The sequence below is a fragment of the Anolis sagrei genome, chromosome 9, assembly GCF_037176765.1.
Source record: "Anolis sagrei isolate rAnoSag1 chromosome 9, rAnoSag1.mat, whole genome shotgun sequence".
Classification (NCBI taxonomy): domain Eukaryota; kingdom Metazoa; phylum Chordata; class Lepidosauria; order Squamata; family Dactyloidae; genus Anolis; species Anolis sagrei.
Window position 1 is genome coordinate 18,955,253 of NC_090029.1, and position 26,445 is coordinate 18,981,697.

Here is a 26,445-nt window from a genome sequence, read left to right on the forward strand (position 1 = left end):
GGTGACGCAGGCAGTGGGAGGAGGAGCAGCCTGACCCTCCTCCTCTCTTTGGGCCCCAAGCGAGGAGGAAGAGGAGGAGGAGGAAGAAGATGCCTGCTGCTGTCAGCCTGACCCCGCAGGTGCATTGGGCACAGCGGCACCAGGAGCTGTACCTGCGCGTGGAGCTCAGCGACGTCCAGGTGAGCCCACCTGACTGGGGTTGGAGAGCTGTGTTCCCATCCTTGCAAGGAGAATGGAGGATTGGGACCAGCTCAGGCATGGGCCAACTTCGACCTTCCCTCCAGGTGTTTTGGACTCCAACTCCCACCATTCCTAACAGCCTACCGGCTGTTAGGAATGGTGGGAGTTGGAGTCCAAAACACCTGGAGGGAAGGCCGAAGTTGGCCCATGCTTGGTCTGCTGCTCCAGACATTGGGACACAATGGAGCCATGGATCCAAATGGCAAATCTAATGGAAGCTGTGGCTTGGGAGTCAGGTGAAGTCTCCATTTGAGGCTGGATGGCCGTCTGTCGGGAGGGCTTGCATTGTGCCTTAATAAGGATACAAATAAGCTTATTTGTGATATAAATAAGCATGATAATGAGTCTGGTGGAGTCTTCATTTGAGGCTGGATGGCCATCTGTCAGGAGGGCCTGCATAGTGCCTTAATAAGGATACAAATAAGCATGATAAAGAGTCTGGTGGAGTCTTCATTTGAGGTTGGATGGCCATCTGTCAGGAGGGCTTGCATGGTGCTTTAATAAGGATACAAATAAGCTTATTTCAGGTGCAAATAAGCATAATAAGAAGTTTGGTGTAGTCTCTTTTGAGGGTGGATGGCCATCTGTCGGGAGGGTTTGCATGGTGCCTTAATAAGGATACAAATAAGCTTCTTTGGGATACAAATAAGCATGATAAAGAGTCTGGTGGAGTCTCCTTTTGAGGGTGGATGGCCATCTGTCGGGAGGGCTTGCATGGTACTTTAATGAAGATACAAATAAGCTTATTTGGGATATAAATAAGCTTGATAAGGAGTCTGGTGGAGTCATCTTTTGAGTGTGGATGGCCATCAGTTGGGAGGGCTTGCATGGTGCCTTCTTGTTCTGCTGTGGACTTCCATTGGGTATTGCTTTTGGGATATAAATAAGTATAATAACAAGCCTGGTTAAATTTCCTTCTTTTGAGGCTGGATGGCCATCTGTCGGGAGGGCTTGCATGGTGCTTTAATAAGGATACAAATAAGCTTATTTCAGGTGCAAATAAGCATAATAAGAAGTTTGGTGTAGTCTCTTTTGAGGGTGGATGGCCATCTGTCGGGAGGGTTTGCATGGTGCCTTAATAAGGATACAAATAAGCTTCTTTGGGATACAAATAAGCATGATAAAGAGTCTGGTGGAGTCTCCTTTTGAGGGTGGATGGCCATCTGTCGGGAGGGCTTGCATGGTACTTTAATGAAGATACAAATAAGCTTATTTGGGATATAAATAAGCTTGATAAGGAGTCTGGTGGAGTCATCTTTTGAGTGTGGATGGCCATCAGTTGGGAGGGCTTGCATGGTGCCTTCTTGTTCTGCTGTGGACTTCCATTGGGTATTGCTTTTGGGATATAAATAAGTATAATAACAAGCCTGGTTAAATTTCCTTCTTTTGAGGCTGGATGGCCATCTGTCGGGAGGGCTTGCATGGTGCCTTAATAAGGATACAAATAAGCTTATTTGGGATATAAATAAGCATGATAATGAGTCTGGTGGAGTCATCTTTTGAGTGTGGATGGCCATCAGTTGGGAGGGCTTGCATGGTGCCTTCTTGCTCTGCTGTGGACCTCCATTGGGTATTGCTTTTGGGATATAAATAAGGCTAATAAGGACTCTGGTGGCGTCTCCTTTTGTGGCTGGATGGCCATCTGTCAGGAGGGGAGGGCTTGCATAGCGCCTTAATAAGGATACAAATAAATTTATAGGGATACAAATAAGCATGATAAAGAGTATGGTGGAGTCTCCTTTTGAGGCTGGATGGCCATCTGTCGGGAGGGCTTGCATGGTGCCTTAATAAGGATACAAATAAGCTTATTTGGGATATAAATAAGCATCATAAGGAGTCTGGTGGAGTCTCCTTTTGAGTGTGGATGGCCATCTGTTGGGAGGGCTTGCATGGTGCCTTCTTGCTCTGCTGTGGACCTCCATTGGGTATTGCTTTTGGGATATAAATAAGGCTAACAAGGACTCTGGTGGCGTCTCCTTTTGTGGCTGGATGGCCATCTGTCAGGAGGGCTTGCATATTGCCTTAATAAGGATACAAATAAGCTTCTTTGGAATATAAATAAGCATGATAAAAGTCTGGTTGAGTCTCCTTTTGAGGCTGGATGGCCATCTGTCAGGAGGGCTTGCATGGTGCCTTAATGAAGATACAAATAAGCTTATTTGGGATATAAATAAGCATGATAATGAGTCTGGTGGAGTCACCTTTTGAGGATGGATGGCCATCTGTCAGGAGGGCTTGTGTGGTGCCTTCTTGCTCTGCTGTGGAGCTCCATTGGGTATTGCTTTTGGGATATATAGGCATAATAAGGGGTCTGGTCAAATTTCCTTCTTTTGAGGCTGGATGGCCATCTGTTGGGAGGGCTTGCATGGTGCCTTAAGGATACAAATAAGCTTATTTGAGGTGAAATAAGCATAATAAGAAGTTTGGTGTAGTCTCTTTTGAGGGTGGATGGCCATCTGTCGGGAGGGCTTGCATGGTGCCTTAATAAGGATACAAGAAAGATTATATGGGATATAAATAAGCATAATAAGGAGTCTGATGGAGTCTCCTTTTGAGTGTGGATGGCCATCTGTCGAGAGGGCTTGCGTTGTGTCTTACTACTCTGCTGTGGACCTCCATAGGATATTGCTATTGGGATATATAAGCATAATAAGGAGTCTGGTCAAATTTCCTTCTTTTGAGGCTGGATGGCCATCTGTTGGGAGGGCTTGCATAGTGCCTTCCTGCTGTGCTGTGGATTTTCATTGGGCACTGCTTTTGGGATATAAATAAACATAAGAAGGAGTCTGATGGAATCTCCTTTTGAGGCTGAATGGCCATCTGTTAGGAGGGCTTGCATTGTTCCAAAAGGTGGGGTATAAATGAATATAATAATAATAATCATCATCATCATCCTAGAGCTCCCGGGGGCGCAGTGGGTTAAATCCCTGTGCTGGCAGGACTGAAGACCGACAGGTCACAGGTTCGAATCTGGGGAGAGGCGGATGAGCTCCCTCTATCAGCTCCAGTTCCTCATGCGGGGACATGAGAGAAGCCTCCCACAAGGATGATAAAAACATCAAATCATCCGGGCGTCCCCTGGGCAACGTCCTTGCAGACGGCCAATCCTCTCACACCAGAAGCAACTTGCAGTTTCTCAAGTCGCTCCTGACATGACAAAAACAAAAAAAATCATCATCCGTGGCCAGGTCATGCTTTCTCAACATTCCATCTCAATATTAGAAAATGCTCTTAAGGCTGGATCTCTACACTGTCATATAACCCAGTTTCTGAATCAGAGGATAACACAAGGTCTTCTCTGGAGGTTGGGTGGCCATCTGTCAGGAGAGCTTGGATTGTGTCTTCCATTTGAGATCCCTTCCAACTCTACGATTCTGTGATTTTGGACACCCAATGCTGTGGTCAAATGGTGTGCCATATTTAACCAAATGGATTTTGCATTTGGGAAAAGTTTGAGCCAAGGATGGATATAAAAAGGACGGATATATTTAGTGTTGGTAGCAATGTGGTTGCTCCGCTGGTGTGGAGTGCTGGTTGTTATACCATTGCAAATAAAGCCCCATCTGCACTGGCATATAATCCAGTTTCTGAATCCAGACTGTTGAAATGCACTAGATGGCAATGTAGACTCATATCATCCAGTTTCTGAACCCAGATTATCTGTGTTGAATTGGACTAGACGGCAATGGAGATCCAGCCTAAACTATGGATGCATGGTACTACTGGGTTTAATGAACCAATAGAATAATGATGATGATGATAATCTTAATAATAATACATATATACATATAGACATACATTACCAGCCTCTCCTTGAGGTTCGTGATGCAAACTGACGTCCCACGTTCCTGCTCCATTTGCATCTTTCTTGGTTTCCTTCTTGCAAAACCAGATTTTCAGGCACCAAACTGCAATCTTCAATATTTTGTTGGTGGGAATAGCAGCCAACAATTTCTTTAACTAGATTATTATTATTAGTAGTAGTAGTTGTTGTTGTTGTAGTAGTAGATACACAACAATATTAGTACATAGTCGCAGGGTATAAAAATAAAGATTATTATTATTATTATTATTATTATTATTATTATTATTATTAGAAACACAACAAGATGAGTCCACAGCAGACAAGATCACTATGCTGGCTTTTGTATTGGATCACAAGTCATTTCCCAAGTGTCTAGGACCGTGTGATGTATCGGCAAATAATACGTGCAGATCCTAGTAGGGTGGCCTTTTGCAGCTGATAATGGTAATTTTTTCAGCGCCGATTATTTTTAAGTGCAGGCCAAGGTCTTTAGTCACTGCACCCAGTGTGCCGATGACCACTGGGACCATCTTTACTGGCTTGTGCCAGAGTCTTTGCAGATCTATCTATCTATCTATCTATCTATCTATCTATCTATCTATCTATCTATCTATCTATCTAGCTATCTAGCTATCTAGCTATCTAGCTATCTAGCTATCTAGCTATCTAGCTATCTATCTGTTGTTGTTGTTGTTGTTATTATTATTATTATTATTATTTCTACCCCTCTTTTTCTCTCTACAAAGGAGACTCAAACCAGCTTATGTTAAAAGCCTTTCAGTGCAATTTGAAATCTCCAAATGTGCAAACATTTAAACAGAGCTATTTGCGGAACAGTATTTCATATCCCATTCGTTCAAAGAAACAAGTTCACAACCCTGTCTATCTATCTATCTATCTATCTATCTATCTATCTATCTATCTCCTGCTTCATACCAATCTCTTGTCTCTTTTCTTTCCAGAATCCTGAAATCACCATCACAGACAATGTGCTCCATTTCAAAGGTAGGTCCATTTTCAGTCTTGTTTCAAGACACTGTCTCTCTTTGGAGGAGGAAAAGTTTGCTAGTTTCCCGAAGTTTGAACCTGTGGATAAGGGAATACACAATTTCGTGGATATTGAGGGGTTGGCTGCATAAAGAATAATTGCTTTGACAGCCAGTAACTTTTTAATTATGCATTAAAAATAATTCGATATGTCCTTTTTAACGTTTGCATGTTAGGTTTTAAATTATATCTTGTATTGCTTTTATTGTTGGCTGCTTTTGGTCACTTTTGAGAGAGATAAGGCCAGGTAGAAACAACAGCAACAACGTATTGTCGAAGGCTTTCATGGCTGGAATCACTAGGTTCTTGTGGGGTTTTTCGGGCTATATGGCCATGTTCTAGAGGCATTTCTCCTGACGTTTCGCCTGCATCTATGGCAAGCATCCTCACACCTCACCTCTGAGGATGCTTGCCATAGATGCAGGCGAAACGTCAGGAGAAATGCCTCTAGAACATGGCCATATAGCCCGAAAAACCCCACAAGAACTTAACAGCAACAACAATCCAATTTTTTTATCGTGTCAGGAGCAACTTGAGAAACTGCAAGTCGCTTCTGGTATGAGAGAATTGGCCGTCTGCAAGGACGTTGCCCAGGGGACGCCCGGATGATTTGATGTTTTTATCATCCTTGTGGGAGGCTTCTCTCATGTCCCCGCATGAGGAACTGGGGCTGATACAGGGAGCTCATCCGCCTCTCCACGGATTCGAACCTGCGACCTGTCGGTCTTCAGTCCTGCCAGCATAGGGGTTTAACCCACTGCGCTACCGGGGGCTCCAATCCAATAAAATCCAATCCAATCCAATAAAAACAGCATTAAAAATAGCACTAAAATAATAGTAATAATTCTACTTGTTTATTCTTGATCTACTAATACTGATATGGTGAAAATACAACTAATGGTTGCCAATAATAATAATAGTAATAGTAATAGTAATAATTCTACTTGTTTATTAACATGTGCTATTCTTGATATTCTAATACCGATCATGCTGAAAATGCAACCTGCTGCACCCTGGTGGTGCAGTAGGTTAAACCACTGTACCGGTAGGACTGAAGACCGACAGGTCGCAGGTTCGAATCCAGGGAGAGGCGGATGAGCTCCCTCTATCAGCTCTATCAGCTCCAGCTCCTCATGCAGGGACATGAGAGAAGCCTCCCACAAGGATGATAAAAACATCAAATCATCCGGGCGTCCCTGGACAATGTCCTTGCAGACGGCCAATTCTCTCACACCAGAAGCAACTTGCAGTTTCTCAAGACAAAAAATAAAAATTATTATTATTATTATTATTATTATTATTAATAATAATAATAATATACATCACACAGTCCTAGATGCTTGGGAAGTGTTCGACTTGTGATTTTGTGATACGAAATCCAGAATATAGATCTCTTTTACTGTGACATACTGTGTTTTTATAGCAATAATAATAATTCTACTTGGGTTGCTGTGAGTTTTCTGGGCTGTCTGGACATATTCCAGAAGCATTCCCTCCTGACGTTTAACCCACATCTATGGCAGGCATCCTCAGAAGTTGTGAGGTCTGTTGGAAACTAGGAAAATGGGGTTTATAGATCTGTGGAATAATGTCCAGGGTGAGAGAAAGAACTCTTATTTTTTGAAGGCAAGTGTGAATGTTGCCATGGGCCACCTTGATTAGCCTTGAATGGCCTTGCAGCTGCAAAGCCTGGCTGCTTCCTGTATGAGGGAATCCTTTGTTGGGAGATGTTAGCTGGCCCTGATTGTTTCCTGCCTGGAATTCCCTGTTTTCTGAGTTTTGTGCTTTATTTGCTGTCCTGATTCTAGAGGTTTTTTAAAATGATGGTATCCAGTATATGTTCATTTTCATGGTTTTCTCCTTTCTGTTGAAATTGTCCACATGCTTGTGGATTTCAGTGGCTTCTCTGTGTCGTCTAACATGGTGGTTGTGAGAGTGGTCCAGCATTTCTGCGTTCTCAAATAATACGCTGTGTCCGGTTTGGATCACTAAGTGCTCTGCTATGGCTGACTTCTCTGGCTGAATTAATCTGCAGTGTCTTTACTGTTCCAGAAAGGAGGAAACCATGAAAGTAAACGGTTGCCCATGTTTTTCTTTAATTGAGGCTATCATTTCCATGGAGCCCCGGTGGCGCAGTGGGTTAAAGCACTGAGCTGCTGAGCTTGTTTATCGAAAGGTCGCAGGTTCGATTCCAGGGAGCGGCGTGAGCTTCCGCTGTCAGCCCTAGCTTCTGCCAATCTAGCAGTTCGAAAACATGCAAATGTGAGTAGATCAATAGGTACCGCTCCGGCGGGAAGGTAAGGGCGCTCCATGCAGTCATGCCGGCCACATGACCTTGGAGGTGTCTACGGACAACGCTGGCTCTTTGGCTTAGAAATGGAGATGAGCACCACACCCCAGAGTCAGACATGACTGGACTTAATGTCAGGGGACTACCTTTACCTTTACCGTGCACAGCTAAAACATTAGATTTTTTTCCCCGCTTCCTGATCCATTTGTGTGCAAATGCGGTCTCATTTCAATATGGTGGTGACATTTCCACATTTTCCTAATCTTGAACATTGGAAACAAGTCTGGCGAACAGTCCTTTCTTTCTTTCTTTCTTTCTTTCTTTCTTTCTTTCTTTCTTTCTTTCTTTCTTTCTTCCTTCCTTTCTTCCTTTCTTCTGAAACTTCTGTTTGGATTTTTCCAAACTGTCAAATGTTGAGTTTTGAAAGGGAAATGAATTCCTATGTGAATGTCTTTGTTTGCATTGAGTTGGCTTTTCTTTTATTTTCCCAGCTCAGGGCCATGGCGCCAAAGGGGACAATGTGTATGAATTCCAAATCCAGTTCCTCGGAGCAGTGGAGCCGCAGGTAAGTTTCCTTATTTCTTTGCTTAAATGGATGGCAATGTGGCCAAGCAGGTATGCGCTGTGTTGAATTGCACAACGGTTATTATCTCAACCTTGCTCCACATTCAGGTTGGCCGAGGGAGAAATGCTTTGAGCCAAAAGCGTGGGCTTGGAGGTTAGCTAATCAGGGACTTTCCCTTCTTTTTGCTGAAAGGAGTGCTGGGTTTTCTTTGCTTATATCATGGCAAAACATTAATGGTTTTTGGATTCCACCTGCAAGTGATAATTCCTTACAGTTAATGGCATAAGAATGGCTTGAATGTTGGACCAGGGGCGCATCTGCACTGTGAAATTAACGCAGTTTGTTACCTCTTCAATTGTATTCTTTGGCAGAGAAAACTAAAGACCTTACGAGACTACAACTCCCAATACATACATTATTGATAAAGAGATCTATGTGCTAGATCCAATGCAGTTACATAGGTCTCTCTGATTTTCATGCATGAATTTTAATGGCATATTTATTATTAATAATAATAATAATAATAATAATAATAATAATAATAGTTTTGGAGCACAATACTCCTGACCTCATGATCGCGTTAAAAAACAAAGTGTGGATCATCAATGTTGCAATCCCAGGCAACAGCAGGATTGAAGAGAAACAACTGGAAAAGCTGACATGATATGAGGATTTAAAAATTGAACTGCAAAGACTGTGGCACAAGCCAATAAAGGTGGTCCCAGTGGTCCCAGTGGTGATCGGCACACTGGGTGCGGTGCCTAAAGACCTTGGGCTGCACTTAAACATAATCGGTGCTGACAAAATTACCATCTGCCAGCTGCAAAAGGCCACCTTACTGGCATCTGCACGTATTATTCGCAGATCACCACTGGGACCACCTTGACTGGCTTGTGCCAGAGTCTTTGCAGTTTGATCTTGAAATCCTCATATCGTGTCAGCTTTTCCAGTTGTTTCTCTTCAATCCTGCTGTCACCTGGGATTGCAACATCGACAATCCATACTTTGTTTTTTTAACACAATCATGAGGTCAGGAGTATTGTGCTCCAAAAGTCTATCTGTCTGAATCCGGAAATCCCAGAGTAGCTTGACATGTTCATTTACTGTAACTGTTTCCAGCTTGTGATCTCACCGGTTCTTTGTCGCAGGCAGATGGTATTTGTGGCACAAGTTCCAACTAATCATCTGAGCAATGGTGTTATGCCTCTGCTTGTAGTCTGTCTGCGTGATCTTCTTGCAGCAGCTAGGATGTGATCTATTGTTTCATCTTAATAACAATAATAATGATAATATTAATAATAATAATAATAATAATAATAATAATAATGATAATGTCAGTCTGGGCTATTTTCTTGCAACCGCAAATGAGGTGCTCCACTGTCTCATCCCTCTTGTTGCATAAACGGAATTTTGGATCATTGTAGGACTTTACCGTTCTTCTTTTTATTGTATTTGTTCATAAGACTTGTTTTTGTGCAGGAAAAATCAGGCCTTCAAGTTTCTTTTTTTAGGGTTCCCCTTCTAAGCCACTTCCATGTTTTCGTACTGTCGACCTTCTCTTTGATGGTCTTAACATAGTGCACATGGAGGATGATGATGATGATGATGATGAATATTATTATTATTATTACATGGAGCCCTTGGTGGCGCAGTGGGTTAAACCCCTGTGTCGGCAGGACTGAAGACTGACAGGTCGCAGGTTCGAATCTGGGGAGAGACGGTTGAGCTCCCTTTATCAGCTCCAGCTCCTCATACAGCCTCCCACAAGGATGATAAAAAGATCAAATCATCAGGGCGTCCCCTGGGCAACGTCCTTGCAGACAGCCAATTCTCTCACACCAGAAGCGACTTGCAGTTTCTCAAGTCACTCCTGACACGACAAAATTATTATTATTATTATTATTATTATTATTATTATTACTATTATTTTGCATCTGCAATACCTTTGCTATAAAATGGCTGTGCTGAAGATTGTGTATGATGGTCTGCTGTCTGATGATGTATTGGCTTTGCACTCTTCAGCCAGTGTACAAAGTGACGCAACGACAATTGAGCATCACGATCAAGAAAGTGGAGAAACATTGGTGGGTGCGGCTGACCAAACAGGAGAAACGGCCCCTGTTCCTCGGTCCCGATTTCGACCGATGGCTGGACGAGTCCGACGCCGAGATGGAGCTGAAGGCCAAGGTAAAGTCTTCATCCTTCCCTATGCAATCCGAAGGAGATATATTAGGCATGTGCAATCCATAAAAATGTTTCAAAACCTATTACAAAATTAGCAGGTGTCAGTGTTCTATTTGTAAAGTGTTTCTAAAGCGTTGTTGGTGAAAATTCCATTACTATAATGAGAGTTCCAAAATCTCATTAGTTTTCCATTATAGTAATTGCGCAAGTGGGGAAACTTCAGGGGCTCCTTTCTCCCTCATTTTTACAGCTATTGGGGTGAAACTTGCTACAATGGTAGAACACATTGACCACCGTGAGCCCATCAAGTTTCAGAACATTTCACTTATCTACAGATTTTTGGGGAATTTCAAAGTTTTTATAAACAACATTTTTTAAAGAAACCTACAAGAGCAATCTCTGAATTTTCTGAACCGTGACAGAAGATAAAAGAGGATCATTCCCCACGACTTTTGGAAATATTCACACATATACTGATTTTAGGATTTTTTAAAAAAGTTTTTAAAGTTTTTTTTAAAGCCACATCAGCCACCTCATTGAATGTCTTTCTATCATATTACCCAATAGAACATCTATCGAGGGATTTCTTCCCAGCCCAGCCCAGGGATTGACTTGCTAGAAGTATCTTTGACGATATGCCAAAATATTGTATTATTATTATTACTATTATTATTATATATTAAAATGTGAAGGCAACTGATTTATATTCACCCTTCTAGGTTTATTTCTGTTTCAATGTTTACATGCCATAGGTTTTAAAACTGCATTGCTTTTGAATGCAGTGAGCCGCTCTAACTCTTGATTAAAAATGGGGTGGAAGTAAATATAATATTAATGACGACGACAACAATGATAATAATAATTGTTCTACCTGTAAGAAGTACTGCATTTGCTTGCCTGTGTGTTGGGGAGATGTTTGAACCAAAAGACAAATGCTACGTATCATTGCCTTTTGGTTTTGTGCCATGGGTGACATTGTAGCAGTATTATATGCTTGCAAATGGAAATTATTATTATTATTATTATTATTATTATTATTATTTTCCATTTCCAATAATAATGGAGCCCCCGGTGGCACAGTGGGTTAAAGGGCTGAGCTGTTGAATATGCTGACCAAAGGTCGCAGGTTTGAATCTGAGGAGCGAGGTGAGCTCCCACTGTTAGCCCCAGCTTCTGCCAACCTAGTAGTTAGAAAACATGCAAATGTGAGTAGATCAGTAGGTACCGATCCGGTGGGAAGGTCATGGCGTTCCATGCAGTCATGCCGGCCACATGACCTTGGAGGTATCTACGGACAACACTGGCTCTTCAGCTTAGAAATGGAGATTCCACCAGACACCTTACCAACACACAAAGTCAGACACTACTAGACTTAATGTCAGGGGAAAACCTTTACCTTTACCACCACCACTGCTACTACTACTACTACTACTACTACTACTAATAATAATAATAATATGGTTGTGGGTCTCAGCTTGCATCCAGTTTGAGCTGTTTATAGTGATTTCTTTTTGTATCAGGACCGACTTGAGAAACTGCAAGTCTGGTGTGAGAGAATTGCTCGGATGTGTTACCATCCTGTGAGAGGCTTCTCTCATGTCCCCACGTGGGAAGCTGGAGCTGACAGATGGGAGCTCACCCCGCTCCCTGGATTCGCACCGCTGACCTTCAGGTCAGCAGTTCAGCCGTCACGCATTGTGCCACCGCAACTCTTGTCAATTATAGTGTCGCAGAGCCACAACCTGATACCCAAACGGATGCTTCCAAAGGGCCCTAATGTTCCGAAAATGTTTTCTCCCTGATTTTTAGGAGGAAGAAAGGATTAACAAAATCAACTTTGAGAACAGGATCCCCAAAGACCGTAAGTTGCTGTGCTTTTCTTTATTTTGCAGTATGTAGATAATATAGATATATGCACCAGCATAAATATCAGGTAAGGACGTTATTTCCCTTATACCTTTGGCTTTTTCCCCTTTCCAAGATTTGGCTATTATTAGTCTTGCCGCAACAAAGCAATATTGACAAGTGCAGGCCAAGGTCTTTAGGCACTGCACCCAGTGTGCCGATCACCACTGGGACCACCTTTACTGGCTTGTACCAGAGTCTTTGCAGTTTGATTTTTCAATTCTCATATCGTGTCAGCTTTTCCAGTTGTTTTTCTTCAATTCTGCTATCACCTCGAATTGCAACATCGACGATCCATACTTTGTTTTTTAACATGATAGCGAGTTATTATTATTATTATTATTATTATAAATCAAGGTGAATTCCCCTCCCTTCCCCAAAAAAAACCTCTCCAATATTTTTCTTTGGTGTGCAACATGTTTTCCAGATCCATTGTCAGTGGGGGTCAATATGCCCTGACTTGATGCAGGGTGAACTACAACTTCCATCATGTGGAGTCAATCTCCCAAACTCCTCCAGTATGTTCAGTTGCTAATTAGTTCTGCTCTGTTTGTTGTGCAGCCAGAGGTGAAAAGAGTAGGAAAGGGTTAAGGGAGAGGCAGTGGGCGGGATCATGCAAATTCCACACTGATGGATAGAGTAAAAAACGTATTGTCGAAGGCTTTCATGGCTGGAATCACTAGGTTCTTGTGGGTTTTTTCGGGCTATAGGGCCATGTTCTAGAGGCATTTCTCCTGACGTTTTGCCTGACGTTTCGCCGCACAGATGCAGGTGAAACGTCAGGAGAAATGCCTCTAGAACATGGCCCTATAGCCCGAAAAAATCCACAAGAACCTAGAGTAAAAAACACTGGGATGTCTGTGGTGGAGGCAACATGTAAAATCTAGGATGAAATTGTCCCCGAATGAAAGCACTCCTTGAGTTGTGCTTCATGAGGTTTTTGGGGATGATATTGGCAGGGTTGGGCTACATATTCACGGCACTCGCTATAACCTGAAATGACATTGGCGGGAGGGCTTTTGGTGGCTCCTCAGCACTGTGGGTTAAAGCTGTTTGTGGAAATGGGAACCTGTCTGTGGAAGTGGGCATCTCAGCCACATACACACATACATACATATAAATACAGATAATACTACAAGGCACACTTGAGACTATTTCTTTCAAGGCTACAGAAAGAGCAGCACCCTCCTTCAATTCTTTTTGAAGACATGCAAAGGCTCATTTAGCCTTGTCAGAAGTGGTCTTTACATTTTTGAGAATGCATTATTATTGTTAATTTGCAAGAGAAAAATAACTACTTTTCAACCTGTTGTATTGCTTTGACAGTACTCTGATTCCTCACCCATCAAATGAGCAGAACCTTGCCTTTTTCTCCCCTAGAAATAATACAGATAATTTGAAAACAAAGACAGCTCAAAATGAACAGATAATATATATTTTCCTATCCTGTGTTGGTTTGCAGCGTTCCGGCACCTGAAGCGAGGCTACCTCTTCATGTACAACCTGGTGCAGTTCCTGGGCTTCTCCTGGATCTTCGTGAACATGACCGTCCGGCTCTTCATGCTGGGGAAAGGCAAGCGGGCCTCCTCTTTTCCTTGCTGAAAGATGGCACTCGGCTTCTGAAATGTTTGCAATTGGATGGAGGCTTCTAGGCTGGTTTTTATGCTGACCATATAATGAGGTTTGGACTGCGTTGAACTGCATTGTATCGTCAACATAGAGTCCAGTCTGTTTGGACTGCATCGTACGGTCAGTGTGTAGACCCATATTATGCTATTTAAAATGCACTGACCTGCATTATAGGGTCAGTGGAGGGCCATATAATGCCATTTGAACTGCACCACACTGCATTGTATGGTCAGCATAGACCCATATCAGTTTGAACTACATCGAACTGCATCGTAGGGTCAGTGTAGGGCCATATAATGCCATTTGAACTGCACTGAACTGCATTATATGGTCAGTATAGACCCAAATCAGTTTGAATTGCATCAGACTGCATTATAGGATGAGTGCAGGGCCATATAATGCCATTTGAACTGCACTAAACTGCATTATATGGTCAGCATAGACCCAAAACAGTTTGAATTGCATCAAACTGGATTATAGGATGAGTGTTGCGTCATATAATGCCATTTGAACTTCACTGAACTGTATTATATGGTCAGCGTAGACCCAAATCAGTTTGAATTGCATCAGACTGCATTATAGGATCAGTGTAGGGCCATATAATGCCATTTGAACTGCACTGAACTGCATTATATGGTCAGCATAGGCTCAAATAAGTTTGAATTGCATCAAACTGGATTATAGGATCAGTATAGAACCATATAATGCCATTTGAACTGCACTGAACTGCATTGTATGGTCAGCATAGATCCAAATCAGTTTGCATCATAGGATCAGTGTAGGACCTTATAACACCATTTGAACTGCACTGAATGACATTGTATGGTCAGCATAGACCCATATCAGTTTGAACTGCATCAGACTGCATCATAGGGTCAGTGTAGGGTCATATAATGCCATTTGAACTGTATTCAAATGCATTGTATTGTCAGTGTAGACCCAAATCAGTTTGAATTGCATCAAACTGCATTATAGGATCAGTGTAGGGCCCTATAATGCCATTTGAACCACACTGAACTGCATTATATGGTCAGCATAGGCCCAAATAAGTTTGAATTGCATCAAACTGCATTATAGAATCAGTATAGAACCATATAATGCTATTTGAACTGTACTGAATTGCATTGTATGGTCAGCATAGACCCATATTAGTTTGAACTGCATCGGACTGCCTCGTAGGGTCAGTGTAGGGCCATATAATGCCATTTGAACTGCATCGCACTACATTATAGGGTCAGTGTAGAGCCATATAATGCCATTTGAACTGCACTGAATTTCATTGTATGGTCAGCATAGACCCATATCAGTTTGAACTGCATCAAACCGCATTATAGGATTAGTGTAGGACCATATAATGCCATTTGAACTGCACTGAGCTGCATTATATGATCAGCATAGACCCAAATGAGTTTGAATTGCATTGAACTGCATCATAGGGTCAGCATAGGGCCATATAATGCCATTTGAACAACACTGAACTGCATTATATGGTCAGCATAGACCCAAATCAATTTGGACTGCATCAAACTGCACTATAGGATCAGTGTAGGACCATATAATGCCATTTGAACTGCACTGAATTGCATTGTATGGTCAGCATAGACCCAAATCACTTTGAATTACATCAAACTGCATTATAGGATCAGTGTAGGGCCATGTAATGCCATTTGAACTGCATTATGTGATCTGTGTAGGGCCATATAATGCTGTTTATACTACATTGAACTGCATTATAGGGTCACTGTAGAGCCATATAATGCAGCTAAAACACAAAATTCATTTATGCTTCATATCGCCTTTATACACATAGCAGTTTTGTGCATGAACCACCAGGAAGCCAATGAACAGACCCTCTACACTTTGTGGCAGTGAGTTCCACTGTTTGTGGAAAACATCTGCCTGATTTGCTCTGCTCTGAAATGTCCAGCAGATGAGCTTGGGGTGGGGGATGATGGGTCCTAGCGTGAGCCTCCTCTTCCTCATTCTGTGATCCAAAAGGATGTTGAAACCAAGTCTTATGTGTTTTCCCAGATTCCTTCTTTGATACGTTCCACACGACGGCAGACATGATGTACTTCAGCCAAATGATGGCCGTCCTGGAGATTGTGAACACCTTGATAGGTCTGGTCCGAGCTCCTCTTTTGCCCGTCCTTTTCCAGGTAACTTCCCTTTCAGTAAAAGCCAGGTAGCAATGTCTTAATAGTGGGAGAGAACGCCAGTGAATCCGCTCCGTGCTTTAGTCCGAATGGCAAAAGACTTCTTATTCGGGGGAAGGAATGCAATCGTGCTTGGAAGCTCTGATGTTACCAAGGCAATGAATCCGCTCTGAGTTGTAGTCCAAACTGCAAAGGCGTTCCTCTCCCAGTTAACCAGAACTCTCAAGCAACTGTCAAAAATAATACTTTAAATAAAAATTTAAACAAAATAATTTTAAAATAATAATATACTATAATAATAGAATAATTATTTAATATTTCAATTTAATTTACATCTCACCTGGCATTGCTTCAGAACAAATCCAAAGAATGTATTTGTTTCTTGGCTGGAAAGCAAACATGCTCAATGCGAGGTACGGAGGTGAGGAAAGGCACATATATGTTGTCAAACATGGCTTCTTCCCATTGGAGAACCTGATGTTTATTTTGACCCAAAGCTTGCAACTCGGGAGTCTTTTCCTCCCCTTTATTTCCTTATTTCCAGGTTAGTGGAAGGAACTTTGTTTTATTCATTGTCCTTGGAAGCGTGGAAGAAATGCAGAGCAAAGCCGTTGTGTTCTTCATCTTCTACATCTGGAGCATGGTAGAGATATTCAGGTACTTTTCTTCCTCTTGGCATTCCTATCACTATCACTATTTTATATCATCATCGTGTGCTATGACTTTAGTTAGTTGTCCCACTGTTGTTCTGTTTTCTCCTTTTCTTCCTGTTGGCATTCCTGTTGTTGTCATTATGGTCATCATAATTATGTTATTATCCTGTACTGTGACTTATATTATTATCCTGTACTGTTAGTTGACCCATAGTTGTTCTGCTTACGCCTTTCTTCTCTCCTAGGTATCCTTTCTACATGTTGTCCTGCATCGATATCGAATGGAAGATCCTGACCTGGATCCGCTATAGCATCTGGATCCCCCTTTATCCACTGGGAATCTTAGCCGAAGGTATGCCATTTGGAAACGGTTTCCTTTTAATGTATTGTAGAAGGCTTTCATGGCTGGAATCATTGAGTTGTTGTAGGTTTTTCGGGCTATATGGCCATGTTCTAGAAGCATTCTCTCCTGACATTTCACCTGCATCTATGGCAAGCATCCTCAGAGGTTGTGAGGTCCTCACAACCTCTGAGGAAGCTTGCCATAGATGCAGGCGAAATGTCAGGAGAGAATGCTTCTAGAACATGGCCATATAGCCCGAAAAACATACAACAACCCAGGTTTCCTTTTATTTTTGCACTCTGCACTGTGGAACGGGTGTCGTTTTGAAACCACTCAAACAGAGGTTGGATGGCCATCTGCTGGGGGTGCTTTGATTGTGCTTTTCCTGCCTGGCATGTATAGGGTTGGACTGGATGGCCTTGGGGAGGGGGGGTCCTTTCCAACTCAATGCTATGGCACCCTGGGATTTGTAGTAGTTCACCTCCAGGATGGTGAAGGCTAAAAAGCTGTGGTGAATAAATGGCATCAGTGCCACAGTGTATGAGTAACATCTGGCTCACAAACTGGAAAAGATGCAAACCGAAGTAATACAGACAACACTATGTAACACGATTTTGTTCCTGGATTATAAATGGCATTTCCTAATTGGTTACATTATTTATCGTATCAGGAGCGAACCAAGAGTACAGTTGTGATGTATTTAAAAACACAAAATTTTAAAAACTTGACATTCTATTAAATGTCCATTAGCTGGATACTTGTAGTGCCTCTGGTGTTGCTATAAGGAGCTCCTCCATTGTGCATATGGCAGGGCTCAGGCTGCATTGTAGTGAGTGGCCTGTGGTTTGCTAACTGATTTAAAACTGGAGCAAGTTACAGGGAGCGGTCAACCCCGCTGTTTAAACAGCTCCACTGGCTGCCAATGAATTGAAATGAAAAGATACAGAATGGGGGATGCATGGCTTGAGAGCAGTACATGTGAAAAAGATCTTGGAGTCCTCGTGGACAATAAGTTAAACATGAGCCAACAATGTGATGCGGCAGCAAAAAAAGCCAATAAGATTTTGGCCTGCATTAATTGGAGTCTAGTGTCTAGATCTTTCCCTCCAGTGAGCAGTCGGGCTTTACCTCCTGGAGGATGGACTGGTTGGATCTTCTCGCAGTCCAAGGCACTCTCAGAACTTTCCTCCAACACCACAGCTCAAAAGCATCGATCTTCCTTCGCTCAGCCTTCCCTAAGGTCCAGCTCTCACATCCGTAGGTTACTACAGGGAATACCATGGCTTTGACTATGCGGATCTTTGTTGCCAGTCTGATGTCTCTACCCTTTACTATTTTATCGAGACTGGACATTGCTCTCCTCCCAAGAAGGAAGCGTCTTCTGATTTCCTGGCTACAGTCTGCATCTGCAGTAATCTTTGCGCCTAGAAATACAAAGTCTGTCACGGCCTCCACAGTTTCTCCCTCTATTTTCCAGTTGTCAATCATTCTTGTTGCCATAATCTTGGTTTTTTTGACGTTTAGCTGCAACCCGGCTTTTGCGCTTTCTTCTTTCACCTTGATTAGAAGGCTCCTCAGCTCCTCCTCGCTTTCGGCCATCAGAGTGGTGTCATCTGCATATCTGAGGTTGTTAATGTTTCTTCCAGCAATTTTCACCCCAGCTTTGCATTCATCCAGGCCCGCACATCGCATGATGTGTTCTGCATACAAGTTAAAAAGGTTGGGTGAGAGTATGCAGCCTTGCCGTACGCCTTTCCCAATCTTGAACCAGTCTGTTGTTCCGTGGTCAGTTCTGACTGTTGCTACTTGGTCCTTGTACAGATTCCTCAGGAGAGAGACAAGGTGCCTTGGGATGCCCATCCCACCAAGAACTTGCCACAATTTATTATGATCCACACAGTCAAAGGCTTTAGAATAGTCAATGAAGCAGAAGTAGATGTTTTTCTGAAACTTTCCCTGCTGGGGAAAGTGGAAGGCAAAAGGAAGAGGGGCCGACCAAGGGCAAGATGGATGGATGGCATCCTTGAAGTGACTGGACTGACCTTGAGGGAACTGGGGGTGGTGACGGCCGACAGGGAGCTCTGGCGTGGGCTGGTCCATGAGGTCACGAAGAGTCGGAGACGACTGAACGAATGAACAACAACAAGTGTCTAGATCCAGGGAAGTCATGCTATTCTGCCTTGGTTAGATCACACCTGGAATATTGTGTCCAATTCTGGGCACCACAACTGAAGAGAGATATTGACAAGCTGGAATGTGTCCAGAGGAGGGCGACTAAAATGATCAAGGGTCTGGAGAACAAGCCCTATGAGGAGCAGCTTAAGGAGCTGGGCATGTTTAGCCTGAAGAAGAGAAGGCTGAGAGGAGACATGATAGCCATGTATAAATATGTGAGAGAAAGTCATAGGAAGGAGGGAGCGAACTTGTTTTCTTCTGCCCTGGAGACTAGGACGCAGAACAATGACTTCAAACTACAAGAAAGGAGATTCCATCTTCATTAGGAAGAACTTGACTGTGAGAGCTGTTCAGCAGTGGAACTCTCTGCCCCGGAGTGTGGTAGAGGCTCCTTCTTTTGGAAGCTTTTAAACCGAGGCTGGATGGCCATCTGTCGGGGGTGCTTTGAATGCAATTTTCCTGCTTCTTGGCAGGGGGTTGGACTGGATGGCTCATAAGATCTCTTCCAACTCTACGATTATATGATTCTATGATCAGCAATGGGTTGAGGTTCTGGATTTTAGCCTGCCACTTTTGGACTCTCGCTTTCTGAGGTGTTCCTGCGAGTATATCTGTAGTTCTTAGAAAACTATTTCTTGATTTAAGTCAGTGGCATGCTGGCTGATATCTGAACAAGGGATGGGCCAGAGATGTCACTATTGGTTGCTACTTCCCAGTGGATGTCAGGTGGTGCAATACTGGCTAAATAGTGTAATTTCTCCAACGGTGTAGGGTGCAGACATCCTGTGATAATGCGGCATATCACTAAGAGCCACATCATAGAAACATGGAAACAGTTAATTAAACTGCACAAATTTTGTTTTTGTGGGAGGAACATCGTGCAGCACATTTTGCAATAGTTTTTCAATGAATATCTCATTGAGTCTCAACCAGTTGCAACCTAGTTTGTGACAGTCACAAAAACAAAGTTTCTGGAGTAGAACAACGACTTTCAAAGTAAGGACTGCACAATTAAACAGGAAATAAAACTTTCAACCCAGGAACAGAACATTTTCCAAATTGGGTTACACAGTGTATTTGGATTTTGAGAAATGTGGCTTGTTGTGAAACAAGGATTGGTGATAAAGCTTTAGAGGGAGACCACTTTCCCCCCTGATAATAACTCTTCCAGGAGTGGATTTCGATTCCTTCCAATGAAGAAGATTCCTATCACTTCCTGTTGTCCCAACCCCAATTTAACTATGAGTCAAATATTTGTAACTTGGGGGTGTTCTGTATATGTATTTTACTGCAAAGATGTCTTGAATTGTGGTCCTTTTCCCTTCTATTTCCAGCGGTGTCCATAATCCAGGCAATTCCTGTCTTCAGCAGCACTGGCAGATTCAGCTTCACGCTGCCGTATCCATTGAGCATCACCATCCCCTTTTCGGTCTTTCTTCAACTCTATCTTGTGTTTCTATTTCTTGGTGAGTTTTTCTTTTCAGATTCTATAGAGCAAGCATGGGCAAACTTTGGCCCTCCGGGTGTTTTGGACTTCAACTCCCACAATTCCTAACAGCCGGTAGGCTGTTAGGAATTGTGGGAGTTGAAGTCCAAAACACCCGGAGGACCAAAGTTTGTCCACCCTACTATAGAGGCTTTTAAACAGAGGCTGAGTGGCCATCTGTTAGGGGTGCTTTGATTGTGCTTTTCCTGTCTGGCAGAAAGGGGTTGGATAGCTATGTGATCTCTTTAAATACACAGCAGAGTAACTTATCAGCAGCAGTGTGACCCAGTACCAGTAGGCCAAAGTGATAAAAAGGACAAATACACACAGACCAATGTTATCTCTTCCAAAGGAGGCTTTTCTTTGTAGTAAAATATTATCGTTGCACTGTTTACAATAACAAAGTTTCCATAACACAAAAAATAGGTTCTTTATGCTTTCTTCTTTGCTTCCACACTAGGCTTTTTTCTCATGCAGATAAACAGCTTCACTCTCACAGAGCTGCCTCTCACACCAAAGTCACACAGGAGCTTCACACAGCAGGTTTTTACTCAGCAGCCTTCACACTGGAGTAAAATGTGGGGCTTCAATGTGGAGCTTCTCTCACCGAAGCTTCTCATACCAGGCCTACTCATACTGAGGCTTACTAACACTGAGGCCTACCTCACACTGAGGCCTTTCTCCCACTGAGGCCTTCTCCCACTAAGGGCTTTCTCAGACTGAGGCCTTTCTCCCACTGAGGCCTTTCTCCCACTGAGGCCTTTCTCAGACTGAGGCCTTTCTCCCACTGAGGCCTTTCTCAGACTGAGGCCTTTCTCCCACTGAGGCCTTTCTCCCACTGAGGCCTTTCTCCCACTGAGGCCTTTCTCCCACTGAGGCCTTCTCACACTCAGGCCTTTCTCCCACTGAGGCCTTTCTCCCACTGAGGCCTTCTCACACTGAGGGCTTTTTTCCACTGAGGCCTTCCCATACAGAGGCCCACTGAAGCTCTTCTTCTACAGAGACCTCTCACACACTGAGGGCTACTAAGCTACACACACACCTGCTTACATTGAACAACAGCTTTTGCCGAGTCATTGCATCCATTTAACCCTTCCAGTACTTGACTCACCATTTTGTAATGAAAAATACCTAGTTTTTAATATTTCTGACAGTCTCTTCAGGTTGTTTTTATTTCTCTCCTGCTTTCCTTCAGGGCCATTTGTGAACTTCCGCCACCTCTACAAGCAACGCAAGCGGCACCTTGGACCCAAAAAGAGGAAAATGCACTAAAACCCAGCAGTGGAACGATTCTAGGTCCTCATCTACTTTGAAGGCATCTATCTCTCATTCCTCGTCATGGTTTTATTTGTCCTTGTCACCTGAAAAAAACCCAGTTTTGTACAGCGATACCGACAGGCGTCTTTCCCAAACGCGCTCACACAGTTTCCAAGGAAATGTGCCCCTTTCACAAAACCGTATTGTCCTTTGCTCAAGCAAACAAACACCAAACAGGAGTCAGACCTTTTGACAACTGGTTTCCAGCACAATAGGCAAAGCGTTGAAGGAGAAGAAAAACTTCCCAAATATTTTCCTTCTGTTTATTTCAGTCGAGAGCTTTGAAATGCCCAAGTGCGTCTATACTGTAGAATTAATGCAGCTTGAGACCACTGTAATGGCCATGTCTTGATGTGATGCTGAAATTTGTAGTATTGTGGGGCACCGGCACTTGTTGCAGAGCTACAACCCCCCCTTCCTGGATTCCATAGAATCGAACCATTGCCGCTCAAAGAAAGCAAAACCACATTAATTCCACAGTGTAGACCAGGTATGGGCAAACCCAGGCCTGGGGGCCGGATGCGGCCCCTTGGGCTCTTTTCTCAGGCCCTCCTCTCCCTCACCATCATATCCTTTCCATCTCTCTATCCTTCCTCCCTCTTTCTCCTTCCCTTTCACTCTTTCATCCTTTCTTCCCTCTTTCCTCCGTCTCCCTCTTTCTCCTCCTTCTTTCCTTCCTTCCTTCCTTCCTTCCTTCCTTCCTTCCTTCCTTCCTTCCTTCCATCCATCCATCCATCCATCCATCCATCCTTCCCTTCCACCCTTTCTTCCTTCCCTCCTTCACTCAGTTTTCTTTCCTTCCTTCTCTCTTTTCTTTCTCCTCTTCCTCCCTTCCCTCCCTCTTTTCATCCTTCCCTTCCACCCTTTCCTTCTTCCTTCCCTCCGTTTTCTTTCCTTCTTTCCCTCTTTTCTTTCTCCTCTTCCTCCCTTCCCTCCCTTTCCATCGTTCCACCATTTCATTCTTCCTTCCCTCTTTTCTCCTTCACTCCTCCCTCCCTTCCCTTTTGTCTTTCTTTCCTTCTCTCTTTTCTTTATTCTTCCCTTCCTTCTATCCTACTCTTCATCCCTTCCTTCTTTCCTTCCACCCATCCATTCTTCCGCTTCATCCTTCTTTCCCTTTTGTCTTCCCTTCCTTCCCTCTTTCCTCCCTTTTTCTGCCATCCTTCTCTCCCTTTCTCCTTCCATTCTTCCCTTCCACCCTTTCATTCTTCCTTCCGTCTTTCCTCCCTTTCTCCTTCCTTCTTTCCCTTTTGTCTTTCCTTCTCTTCTCTTCTCTTCCTCCCTTTCCTTTCTCCTTCCCTTCCTTCCTCCATCCTCCCCTTCCACCTTTCCTTCCTTCCTTCCTTCCTTCCTTTATCTTTCCTTCCTTCCCTCTTTCCTCCCTCCTTCCCTCTGTCTCCATTTTTCCCTTCCTCTCTTTCATCCTTCCTTCTCTCTTTCCTTCCTCTTCCTTCCTTCCATCACCGGCCAGCCAGTCCTCCTTGCAAGGAGTGCTAGCATGCAGCCCCCAAGTTTGCTGATGCCTGGTGTACACAGACCCTTTATTGCTCCCAGCCAGAGCAGACCCTTTGCATCCATGCAATGAATCCCACTGGCAATCTGGCAATCCACTAAATTGATTCTTCCCAAATTGCCATCAATTTAGTGGCTTCACCAAAGTATTTTTACTGTATTATTATTAACTTTATCTCCGGATCATTATTAAATATTTCTCAGTACCCTTTTCAGGTCATAAAACCTATTGATACTAGGGACTATCAATAGATTTTAAGACCTGGGATTCCTGCAGTTTTCCACACAAAGCACTCTGCCTCTTTGGCTATGCTGATCAAAACTGCTGGGAGTTGTAGTCCAGCCCCACTTGGAAGGATATTGGATTTTGTCGAAGGCTTTCATGGCTGGAATCACTGGGTTGCTGCAGGTTTTTTGGGCTATATGGCCATGTTCTAGAAGCACTCTCTCCTGACGTTTCGCCTGCATCCATGGCAAGCATCCTCAGAGGTTGTGAGGTCTGACCTCACAATCTCTGAGGATGCTTGGCATGGATGCAGGCAAAACGTCAGGAGAGAATGCTTCTAGAACATGGCCATATAGCCCCAAAAACCTACAACAACCCAGATATTGGATTTGCATCCAATTTAGGTGCAGGAATCTTGCTTGTTTGCCCTAAGTTGGGTTTACCAACTGAGAGGGAAATCGTTTGGTTCCCTTTCGAAAACAATGGCCAGATGCACCTAGTTTCCAGGCAGAATCATGCTCTTCATGGATTTTGGAGTGCCTGTCATTCCCAAATAGGGGAAAAATAAAGACTACTTGGAGTAGAGAGGCATGACTCTTGCTATAAGCAAATAGCAAATGGTTTGTTATTAAATATGCCCTCCGATCTTTGTCCCCGCAATGAAGAAAGCTAGCTTTTGAGTAGGAAGGTGATCTGGCATTTCCTGGTAGGATTCTGCTTAACTCCTCCATGGGAATACCACTTTTGGGTTTAAAACGAAGATGATCAAGAAACAAACACTGGAGCAAAAGCCCCCCAAATTGAGACCTAAGATCGGTTTCTTGGGCATCTCTTGAACCTGACCTTTCCCCCAAGTATTACTGCTCTGCTTCTGGCTTGTCGGTCTCTCAAGGTTTGGTGAATGCAATAGTTTGCATTATGCTGAGTTTTTCTGCTTTGGGTTTAAACCAGTGTTTCTCCATCTTCCTAATGCCGCAACCCTTTAATGCAGTTTCTCATGTTGTGGTGACTTCCATACACAAAATTATTTTCATTACTACTTCATAACTGTAGTTTTGCTACTGTTATGAATCGTAATGTAAGTATCTGATATGCAGGATGTATTTTCATTCACTGGACCAAATTTGGCACACATACCCGATACACCCAAATTTTAATACTGAGGTTTGAGGGTGGATTGATTTTGTCATTTGGGAATTGCAGTTGCTGGGATTTATAGTTCACCTACAAAGAGCATTCCGAACTCCACCACTGATGGAATTGAACCAAACCTGGTACACAGAACTTCCATGACCATCAGAAAATAATGGAAGGGTTTGATGGGCATTGGCCTTGAGTTTTGGAGTTGTAGTTCACCTACATCCAGAGAGCATTGTGGACTCAAATCACAGATCTGGACCAACTTGGCACAGATACTTAATATGTCCAGATGTGAATACTGGTGGAGTTTGGGGAAAATAGACCATAACATTTGGGAGTTGTAGTTGCTGGGATTTATAGTTCACCTACAACCTAAGAGCATTCTGAACACAACCAACGATGGAATTGAACCAAATTTGGCACACAGAACTCCCAAGATCAACGGAAAATACTGGAAGGGTTTGGTGGGCATTGACCTTGAGTTTGGGAGTTGTAGTTCACCTACATCCAGGGAGCACTATAGACTCAAACCACAGTAGATCTGGACCAAACTTGGCACAAATACTCAGTATGACGAAATGTGAACACTGGTGGAGTTTGGGGAAAATAGACCTTGATATTTGGGAGTTGTAGTTGCTGGGATTTATAGTTCACGTACAAAGAGCCCCTTGAATCCCACCAATGATAGAATTGGGCCAAGCTTTCCACATAGAACCCCCATAACCAACAGAAAATACTGTGTTTGGCGGTTTTTGGCAACCCCTCTGACACCCCGCTCGCGACCCTGAGGTTGAGAAACATTGGTTTAAATATTTGAACTATCCAAAATGCCGAGTTGCCCTTTTTCTCATGTAACATTCCTACCGAAATCCAAAAGCAGATTTCCTTGCCCAGTCTTTACTTCTGGGAATGAGAGGAAAGCAACGTATTGATCGTTTACTGTAAGCCGGTGAGGACAGAAAGTGCAGAGATATATTTTAGTCCTGTAATGATGGTTCAGTTCTCCCCATTTGCTCCAGGTGGGTAAATGTTTAGTTGTTTTTGTATCCCTATTTGGAGAGAACACTTAACTCTTAGCGTTAGCAAAACAGCTTCTTGCTTCTTTTGTTGTCATTCCATCTGTTCGGTCACCGTTTAGGGTGCGGGCACTTTTGTCGCGAGTGTGGATTTGCTGCTCTTTCCGAAAGCAAACAGAATGTGAATTTCTAATATAAAGGTTTTTCAAACCTCTCTTCCAAATGGGTGGCTTTCCATTATTGTTATTTGAAAACAGAAAGCGTCTTGTGCTCGCTCTACAAAGGTGAACGATCGAATGAATGCGGTACGTTTTGCATGAGCTTATTTGGTTATAGCTAGAGGTTTAAAAAATGACACAAGGAACAGCTTCAAAGGAGGAGTGAAGGGCTGTGTAAGGTTTACTTAACTGTCAACAGGGGAAGAATTTGGTGAAATTTGGTATTGCTTTTTAAGATGAAATCTCACCATCCCATTTTGTTAGATGGACAAGGCTGGGAGGAGACATGAGTGCCATGTATAAATATCTGAAAGGCTGTCCTAAGGAAGAGGGAGCAGGTTGGTTTTCTGCTGCCCTAGAGACAAGGACTCGATAGAGCCATGGAAGGAGAGTCCCCCTGAACATTAGGAAGGATCTTCTTGTGGTCCATGGAAGGAGAGTCCACCTGAACATTAGAAAGGATCTTCTTGCAGCCCATGGAAGGAGAGTCCACCTGAACATTAGGAAGGATCTTCTTGCAGTCCATGGAAGGAAAGTC

The 26,445-nt window shown here is 43.2% G+C and overlaps 1 protein-coding gene across 1 annotated transcript; it reads left to right on the plus strand.

The window, feature by feature from the left end:
* HACD3 (3-hydroxyacyl-CoA dehydratase 3) lies at positions 1-25,912 on the plus strand. Its single transcript, XM_060755608.2, has 11 exons — positions 1-179; positions 5,008-5,050; positions 7,874-7,947; positions 9,970-10,134; positions 11,941-11,992; positions 13,499-13,609; positions 15,697-15,824; positions 16,366-16,478; positions 16,720-16,826; positions 20,327-20,458; positions 21,674-25,912. Exons 1-11 carry the CDS (start codon positions 90-92, stop codon positions 21,748-21,750), a joined length of 1,092 nt encoding a protein of 363 aa, XP_060611591.2. The 5' UTR covers positions 1-89; the 3' UTR covers positions 21,751-25,912.
* The last annotated feature ends 533 nt before the right edge of the window (positions 25,913-26,445 follow it).